Below are 9,092 nucleotides of genomic sequence, written 5' to 3'. Positions count from 1 at the left end.
CGATTGTTGACTTCTGAATCATACGACGGAGCTGAATATGTCACATTCATGTTCACCAGCAGTTCAACACACACACACACACACACACACACATTTCCAGCTACAGTTGAGACTTCCAAGTATAACAATTCAAGCACTTTGATAATTCTTTATTTCAAGTTTTGTACATGCACCTTATGAACAGTACAGTCATTGTCATCACACATCTGACAAATGTCCCTCTGAGCACATATAACACTCCCTTACAACTCTAAATAACTGTAAACAAGCGTGTATAGCGTGTGTGTGTGTGTGTGTGTGTGTGTGTGTATTATAAAGCAAATTACTGATGTATGAGAGGAAGTGCAAGATGTCATGGAAGATTGCAAACCTCTATTGTTTCGGGACTTAGAACATCTGCTCTTTATTTCAGTCGTTCACGTTTTGTGGGAGTCCTTATATACAAACATCCCCTGCTATTTCTTATGAAATCAACATTTGTTCTATTTATAATGTAACGATTAATCTGGAGATTAAAAACCTTGATAACAATTATAACATAATCAATTATTCTTCCTAAAGTTTTTGAGATTCCTGCTGACAAACAACCAGATGTTAAAAATCAAGAAACACAGCACACTATTATGAAAATTGTTATTGACAGAAGTACCAAACTATTCATATAAGAAGATAAAATACATACTTACACATCTATATATATAAAATGCATAATATTTAACTTAATCAGAGAAATCATATAAATCTTGACTCTTTAAATAATTGTCAATATCAACACGTTAAGTACAGTATATACACATATACACGTCTGAGTTTATAGACACTGATTCTGAAGGGGCCGGAGGCTTCACACTGTCTGTCCCAGCCGTTTTTTGATGAAGTGGGACACCAGGACCTGGGGTCTCTGCTGGTAGTCCACCAGAACGTCATGAGGAGACGCAATCTGGTCTCCCTCGAAACGGTTCAGCAACGTTACACAGATCACAGCCGCTGGGGAGGAAGAGCATTGAACATTTAATACATGCTAAAAATGTCTCCGTATATATAACTATGTTTTGGATCGATTTTTGTAACCTCAGAGAGAGAGAAGTAGTTTCAGGGTCCATATGTTTTTATTGATCAATTTTCATGACTTTTCCACGCCTTAGACAGAATTTCATGACCACATATTTTGTTTACACATGGAAAGTTAACTGAGGAATCCATGCCTAAATTAACCAGGGTACATTAAACTACAATTAATGACGGATTTTGTGGTTTGATGCAATATAAACATGTATTTAGGTCTTTATTTTAAGTATTTATACTAACCCAAACCAGCTTTTCTCACTCCATCTTTATTGAGCCCCCCAGGCTCTAATATGCAGGTATTTTTTAAGTAAATTTCCCCAGTTTTTACATTATTTTTGAAATTTTTCAAAATTTTCAACAACTTCTCCTGGCCTGGAAAGAGCTACTTTCAAATTCTATGTTTTTACCAATGTTCATGTGGATTCTGTAATGTTAACCATGAAGTTCATTTGTACTGTCATATAATAGTCTGCACTATGTGACCAGAAAAAAAAAAGAAGTACCTTTGAGACCACAAACACGGCACATAGCGGCAAACACGGTTGACTCCATCTCAATATTCCTCACACCAGCCTCGTATGCTTTCCTCAGATACTCCAGTTTTTCCTCAGGAGAGAAGGAGCAGAGAGCCCCGTCAAGTCGGCCTTGACCTGATGACACACACGGGGACGTGATTATTCGCTACCTGGACCTCACTGTGAATGAGTAATAAATAACCTGAGCGTGACAGTGTTTATACCTTCATAGAAATCATGGGTGCACATGGTGTTTCCAATCACTGTTGGAAGGTTTGGAAGCTCAGAGGAGCACTGCAAAAGCTCATTAGCCACCCCCTCATCTAGTTCAGTACTCCGGGTGATAACTTTACCCAGAACCACCTGCTCAAACTGGGGCCGGAAGGAATAGTCCACTGCTTTATCAGTAATCACCACCGTTCCTGGAGCCAGACCTGGAGGCCAATTTCAGAAATGTTTAATCTTGCCTGACTCATTATATTATTCAGAGAAAGTGCCATTTCAAACTTCTTCTTTTATCTCAAAACAGAAAAAGAAAAAAAAAAAAAAGTAATTACCAACACCACCAGATGTTCCGAGGCGAAACAGGACCACATCATGACACTGGGCATGGTGCAGTAGTTTGATGAGCTCGTGCAACATGATGGAGATGGAGGGGACGCCCATGCCATGCTGGGATAGAAGCAAGACAGGATGAACATGAATTCATCATAATACTGCAATTAGGATCATGCATGTGAAAACTGCGAGAGAATTCTTACACTTATAGAAAGTACTGGTCCCACTTTGTACATGCAGTAGCGGTCAGTTCCCTCACATATATCCCTGATTTCTTCTGGGTTTTCAGGCAGTTTCAGCTCCTGGTGGATAAACTTGGCGAAGGCCTTCATTCGATTTGCACTGCCACCAACGCACACAAACTACAGGAAAACAGATAAGGGGGCAGTTATTGTCTGTTAACACATCTGAAGTCAGAAGGACTAGAATTAAGTTTCTTCAATCTGGCACCTTAATGTCACCAAACATCTCTGGAAGGTTGTGAGACTTGGTGCTCAAGCTGAAGTGGTAGAGAATATCCTCCTCCATGGTGTCCAAGTAGGGATTCCTCACTTGGACTTGTTGTCTAAAAACAGTTCAGGGAAGCACGTTAGTACGCTGACATCTCACACGTAAGTTCTGCACACCAGGTTTTGCTGAAATTATCATTTGAAGTGACAAAGACAAAGGCAGTCGGTTGAGAGTCCAAACACTTACTTGATGTAGTCGTTGTGATCATTTCCCATACAGTTGAGAAGAATTGGTGCCATGACGACTGCAGACAATGTTTCAAATATCTTCAAAAAGCTTTTATTTCTTTAAAAACCTCTAAATACAGCGTACGGCTGCTTTTCAAATAGCAATTATGTCTCGCTGCAGAGCTGATATAGTGTTGACCTCTGACCTCCACCACTGATTGGCTCCAGAGAGAGGAGTAACAAATGTATGTACTCTCACGAAAACATTCGGCGGCTGAGACTAAACACAAGATCTATCCTGTAGAAAATGATTGGCTCGCTTCAAAGAGCCACAGAGTGAAAAACCCTCTGAAAGCAAACACAACTGCAGCATTCAGAGACGCTTTGTGACGTAAACTGTTATAAGTTGACCTTGCAAGGCTGTTCGGTGTAGGTTTTTAACAATAAGCAACTGGTTGCTGGTGAATAACTGATGTGTTATGACGTTCAACTTTACCAAAGAACACTGAGATAACCTTTAACACCGGGATGTCAATAACAGAGTCCACAAACTACTCCAATTTTAATCTGCAAATGCAAATATACATTTGATATAAAAGCAGTATAATAAAACAATTTAGGTCACTTTGAAAGGATTAGATTTATCAAACTTTCTTTACAAGCACAACAAAGTCAAGACTGAACAAGTGCAGATACTGAGGAACCTCTAACAGGTACAAACACATCAACATGAAAACACAACGGAGACTTGGTAGAACAACTGATGGGCCCCAGTGTGAATGGGTTAAAACCCGAGGCCGTGTGGGACCGAAGTAACAAGTGCGGTTGGAACTCGGAGGTGGTTTATCGTCCCTCGTGCTGGCAGTCTTCCTGTCTGTTGACAGAAATGTTCAATGTTTGAGCATCGTCAAACAACGAAAAACAAAACACAAACACAAACAGGGCAGGTCAGCCTGATCATTTCCACTGTCCACAGGTTTATTAAGTTCCATTTGAGAACACCAACAACAAACAATTCAACAAATGATGAGTGATGACCTGGAGGATTGTTCCAGCGAAGCTTGGATCTACTTACTTGACACCAAAGTCTAAGCTCTTGTCTTCTGCGTAACCGAAGCTCAACAGCTTGGACATGTTCACCGGTGATGGTTTCTTATCAAATATTCTGTGAGCACAAAGACCAAATGGAGAATAGATTTCTATTTCAATCAGAAATACACTGCTCTCTGCCAGGTCATATGCTGCCCTGCACGATGATAGGGAGGGTATTACTCAGATTAACTGTCTGGTAGCGATTCTGAATGTTGGTTTCAGTACATTTCTAGTTAATTGCTGCAAAAGGAGTGACCTAGATTTAGGGCTCAACAATTAGGGGGAAAAAAATCTTCTTGCAAATATTCTAACTGATACTGCAGATGTAATATGATAGAAAAAGTTAGAAGGAATTATAACTCTTGTGCCATTCATGCTTTTTTAATCCAAAAACCTATTTCAAGGGAAGCATTTTGCGGAGGCGGGGAGGTGTTTTGTTTTTTGGAACGTGCCACTTTTCTGCGTGAATATGCTTCTTTGTAGACAACCAGAAGACCGATTAGAAGGATGAGGGGGATCAACAAGATCCTGAGCCTGAAATATTTGATGACTTTAAAAGAGTATGTCAACACTTCCTATCCACTAGCATTCATTGTGCTTAGCTAACTAGCAGTCATTTTGTCTTCAGAGAGAAGAAAGAACGATTTAAAGTTTTCTTTTCAAATTGAAAAGAAAAAAACAAAACAACCCACACGATTTATCTTCATCTTTATTTGAATTTTTATAATTAATGCTTGTTTGTGTTCTATTGATTCAGTTATCTTTTACCGAGAATGAGTGGGGGGTTTGCTGCAAGTGACCAGAGAACAATAACTTATTCTGGAAGAATCCTTGGAAAAGCTCATTTGTACTGTATACAGGTCATCTTTGCTTGTACGACAATTAAAATTCTATAACTTGTCCGGCAACTTTGTTTACAGTGGATCCTTTGTGGACGCACAGTACCACAACATCAGTGCCATCACCACGTCCCTCGTCTTCGCCGTCTGATCTCGTATATCTGAGGTTATGTGGAACTTTTGACGAGTCAGTGACATTTCCCCAAAGAGACTCCAGATGATAGACAGCATGTGAGCCAAAGCAAACACTGCGGTGGACATCCAGCTTTGTCTAGAGGCCGTTGCTCTGTGTACTGTTTCGCTTCAACAAAGTGTGCAGGAGCGTTCCTGCCAAGTCATCACAACATGGAAACATTTACTCTAGATTATCTAACACTGCCAACTGAGACACACACAAATGTTGCAATACATACCAGCCAGTGTGTCACATGTTGTAATACAGTAAACTGCAGTAACACTGCATTGATTTCAATTATTTTCATCTTCTAAATAAGTAAAACATTACAAACATGTATAATATTTTACTAATCTGCAACTCAAACATCCTAATAATTAAGTTCAGTAGATTTTTATTCCACTGCTTTGTGGTAAAGACTTCATTAACCCTGCGCTCCTCATATCCAGTTGCACTCAATTACAAACAATGCTTTGGGCTGATATTGAAATATAATTGGTTTGTGATCATGTTTCATTTTTTTGGTTCTGTTTGACTGCATAGAAGGTGTCATTGAGACTCCAGCTATCACTGAATGTTATACAAAACAACAGCACCATCTTGTGTCCACAGGAACTTACGTCCTCCTGAAGTTACTGGTCTTGCTGTGTAGACAGGAGAACTGCATGTTCTCTGTCTGGGAGTCGGAGAAATTATCCTGCGGAACACAAAACAAAGTCAAATAAACATGTGGTTATGTTGTGTATATCAAATTTGGGTCTTTTTTATACTCTGACACACCACATGGCAGAAAAATGCACGTCAGGGCTGGAGATGAACACTTGTGAAAAGGCATAAAAAAAACATGTACAGGCAATCATCAACCCTGCTAACTTAACGAGCAGGCAGCATTAATATCTGTTTTAGTAGAAAAGCAATACTTTCATGGTTTTTGTAAGAAATCATTCCCCTTCACGTTGTTCAGTCAATTTAGCTTCATTCTTTATGAACATGGTTTCTAAGTTATTTTTAATATTCTTGAAAATAAACGTGTTAACATAATAGCAGAACTCTAGGCTGTTTTTCATTTTTCACTTTCAGTTAACTTTCCAAATAGAAAATCTGATTTTAAGGGCCGGGCATGTGAGCAGGATTCAAAAAAAATTTTTTTGAAGCTAATCCTAGTCTGATATTTCACAAAGATAAGAATGATGTTGAACTTTGAAGCTTCAGGTCATAAACAGTGTGACTGAACTGAAACAGTGAAACAGGAAACCTCTTGTGTCCAGCAGCTGAGCTTGAGAAATGTGGTATTATCTGTATTTTGCTTTTAATGAGGGATGGAAGTAGGTGTCATTTTATGGCTTTTAGATTTTTGTCCCTAATGTATATCGTTTAGAATCATAGAATGTATATTTTGTAAACCTAAAGCCTGGGGGATCTTTAATGTATCTGCATCAGTCCAGTGAGTAAAACTGAGCTGATACTTACAAAGAGGTAAAAATATGATTTTATAGCTTTTCCAGATGTTTTTGAAAAAAAAAAGAAGGTTTTATTCAAATCCATAAAATTTTATTATGTTTTTCAGTGTGTCCAATATAAACTTTGCAACAAAAACCCCAGACCATGCATCCCTAAGTGTTTTTCTTAAAAGGTCCAGAGGAGTGCAAAGCAACACGAAATGGACAATAAACTGATACTGTGGTGGTTCATGTTGGTAAATTACTTTCTAAATAGCTTCAGCAGTTCTGTTTACCTTCTCCTCAGCTTTGCTGCTATCATCCCTCTCCCATGCTGACATATTATCAGTCGCAAAAGGAGGTTCTCGCCGTTGAAAACCTCCAGGGTTTTTCTTCACTTCACTGTTAATTGCACTGCTGGAAAAACAAAAATATCAACTGAAATTGATAATTAATAAAATGAAGACTCACACTTTATGATGATTATTACTGTAATGGTTAATGTTATTATTATAGGTTGTGGGATTACTGGCAATACATTTAAAGTAGCAGTACTACTGAATTGGCATTACAAGCAGATAGTGGTAATAACTGCAGTTGCACTAATGTTAGGAATAGAGGAGGAAGTCTGATTAATCCTAAGCTGTGGCCACAAGCAGGTCTACATAATAATATTATGATAAGCACCTTGGATTACTGTCATCTTCTGATGCTGTGAAGAAGCAGTCTGGAGGTTTGTGTGAACTAGGTTCAGATGTACACCTTTCCTCGTGCCACAGAAGTCCTGTGTAACATGCATGAATTAACATAACACAAATCCATGTCAATAACAATCATGGGAGATAAATATCAGGCTTGATGCAGGATGTTTCAACCTTTATGCCCTCCTTGTTTTGCCAACTTGATATAAGCAGTATCGCTATCCAGGATTCCAGATCTTCTCCCCCGGACCTTCTCATCACAAACAGACTCCATAAGTGTGGACAGTCCTGGGATCTGGGATATCTGCCCATTTATTCCAGGATGGTACCCAGTTTTCTGACCTGTGACGTTAAAACATACAAAGACAAAGTGAAGAACTGACTTTAATTATAACTGTGTGTCCTGGGGGTGGGGTTCCTTCAGCATCGTCCCACCGAGGTCCAGCAGAAAAGCAGAATATTCTCCCTGCAGACGAGCTACACAGGTCGCCTGCTAAAGCTGGTATCTACTGTAGGCTGAGCAAACACGGTATGTACTTGCCAGATTTTGTCGGTTGAAGATCGTTACTCATGACAACTGTGGAATTTCTAGTAGAAATGGAAACAAAACCCAGCACAATGACAACTTGTCCGGTGTTAGCTTGCTATTTAGCATCTGTTAGCTACAGCACAAATATTCATCGGCTAAACTGAATGACTGCAGCAGCTTTAGTTGTGGCTGAAAGTGTAGTTAAAAGAAATTGGAGATATATCTATCTATTATAATTGCCTAAGTAACACACAAGCTCATATATTGTGTAACGAATCTTTACTTACTCTTAAGTTACTTTAGACGCAGAGAAATAACCTGCCGTATGTGATGAAGCGATATGTTTGGAAGTTGTGTCAAAGTTGCCAATGGCAACGGCTTTCTGCAGGGCTGTTGTCTTCTTCTGCGTTTTAATTTCGGCAGTTACAGCCCAAGTATACAGGTGCATACCGCCACCTATCTTACCGGAGTATCAAGTTTACCTTAGTGAGAAAAAACTACCACTACCACTTCTATTGTTGTTGTTATTATTATTATTATTATTATTATTATTATTATTATTATTATTATTATTATTATTATTATTATTATTATTATTATTATTAATAATAATAATAAGAAGAAGAAGAAGAAGAAGAAGAAGAAGAAGAAGAAGAAGAAGAAGAGTTTTTCAATTAAATGTACATAATCAGTAGCTCATTTCAGTCTATCTTACACATTTGAAATGCTTCTGAACATGCTGAAGGCCAAAGAGCCTGACTGGATTCACCAGTGTTTTGATTTCCACCTGTTGCCAGGACAAAATATTCGAGAATGTCTCCCTAATACTGCACCAAAATATGTTTGTTTACTAGAATTATGTCAAAACTATGTCCCTATGATGAGAAATGGATGACGATAGAGAGTGACAATAGATGAGTCAGTTGGTACCTGCATGGCAGCCTCCAACATCATTATGTGAGTAGGTGAAGGAGGCAACATTGTAAACTGCTTGGAGCACCACTAAGTTAGAAAGTTGCTCTATGAATACAGTCAATTTACTTTGACATTAATTTATGATCTGTGCCTGACCTTAGCTATTGTGACAAAAATCTAATTAAAAACGTTTCCTCTGTTGGGCATCAGGCAAACACATTAACTGTATATTTTTCCTGATATTGGCTTACCTTATTTATGTAATGATGAAGTAAAATTTGAAACATTTCTCTTCTCAATTACTTTTGTCATTATAATGAATTAAAACTTTTCAGACTATCAAATTTGAAAGCAAATAAACTTATGTGAATGATAGTAACATTTTGTTTGTGTATAGGCCTCACTTACCATATTTATTTTGGAAAACTAATAAAATTATTATTTTTTCCAGTTCCCTGATGTAGCTACAGACTTACTGCCACATATTTTGTCCAAATGAAACTGTGATAGTCTTTGATCTATACATCCAGTTTACCAGAGCCTCAGACAGGAAATGGGCAGTTATGTATCAGCATAAAAGCACA

At 38.3% G+C, this 9,092-nt stretch overlaps 2 protein-coding genes across 5 annotated transcripts; both read right to left on the bottom strand.

The window, feature by feature from the left end:
• Nucleotides 1-139: 139 nt before the first annotated feature.
• upp2 (uridine phosphorylase 2) lies at nt 140-3,213 on the bottom strand. The gene is made up of 7 exons (XM_086220063.1): nt 2,838-3,213; nt 2,592-2,706; nt 2,345-2,503; nt 2,141-2,255; nt 1,808-2,017; nt 1,572-1,718; nt 140-987 (listed from the first exon to the last, which is right to left on the bottom strand). The coding sequence occupies exons 1-7, from the start codon at nt 2,888-2,890 to the stop codon at nt 845-847; spliced, it is 942 nt and encodes a 313-aa protein (XP_086076189.1). The 5' UTR covers nt 2,891-3,213; the 3' UTR covers nt 140-844.
• A 148-nt stretch (nt 3,214-3,361) lies between these two features.
• On the bottom strand, nt 3,362-8,013 carry LOC147251990 (uncharacterized protein C7orf57 homolog). 4 transcript variants are annotated; one of them, XM_086220066.1, is made up of 8 exons: nt 7,881-7,992; nt 7,606-7,652; nt 7,239-7,406; nt 7,051-7,147; nt 6,660-6,780; nt 5,545-5,621; nt 3,894-3,983; nt 3,362-3,692 (listed from the first exon to the last, which is right to left on the bottom strand). In XM_086220066.1, the coding sequence occupies exons 2-8, from the start codon at nt 7,634-7,636 to the stop codon at nt 3,662-3,664; spliced, it is 615 nt and encodes a 204-aa protein (XP_086076192.1). In that variant the 5' UTR covers nt 7,637-7,652; nt 7,881-7,992; the 3' UTR covers nt 3,362-3,661. The 4 variants fall into 4 exon arrangements, with proteins under 4 accessions (XP_086076192.1, XP_086076191.1, XP_086076190.1 ...); XM_086220065.1 differs by lacking the exons at nt 3,362-3,692; nt 3,894-3,983 and adding an exon at nt 4,587-5,076 and having other exon boundaries at nt 6,660-6,777; XM_086220064.1 differs by lacking the exons at nt 3,362-3,692; nt 3,894-3,983 and adding an exon at nt 4,599-5,076.
• Between the last annotated feature and the right edge of the window lie 1,079 nt (nt 8,014-9,092).

This window comes from Aulostomus chinensis, chromosome 12 (assembly GCF_037954235.1).
Source record: "Aulostomus chinensis isolate RoL2024-O1b breed Wild chromosome 12, RoL_Achi_v1.0, whole genome shotgun sequence".
NCBI lineage: Eukaryota > Metazoa > Chordata > Actinopteri > Syngnathiformes > Aulostomidae > Aulostomus > Aulostomus chinensis.
Note: the sequence above shows the minus strand (reverse complement) of the source record. Positions and strands in the feature narration are given on the sequence as shown.

Coding starts and splice junctions, on each gene's coding strand:
- upp2 (XM_086220063.1), bottom strand. CDS start 2,890: ATGGCACCAATTCTTCTCAACTGTATGGGAAATGATCACAACGACTAC. Junction 2,018..2,140: donor CGGAACATCTGGTGGTGTTG/GTAATTACTTTT, acceptor ATTGGCCTCCAG/GTCTGGCTCCAGGAACGGTG. Junction 988..1,571: donor CCGTGTTTGTGGTCTCAAAG/GTACTTCTTTTT, acceptor CTTCCTCCCCAG/CGGCTGTGATCTGTGTAACG.
- LOC147251990 (XM_086220064.1), bottom strand. CDS start 7,636: ATGAGTAACGATCTTCAACCGACAAAATCTG. Junction 5,622..6,659: donor GCAGCAAAGCTGAGGAGAAG/GTAAACAGAACT, acceptor TGTGTTCCGCAG/GATAATTTCTCCGACTCCCA. Junction 5,077..5,544: donor ACCAGTAACTTCAGGAGGAC/GTAAGTTCCTGT, acceptor ATGACTTGGCAG/GAACGCTCCTGCACACTTTG.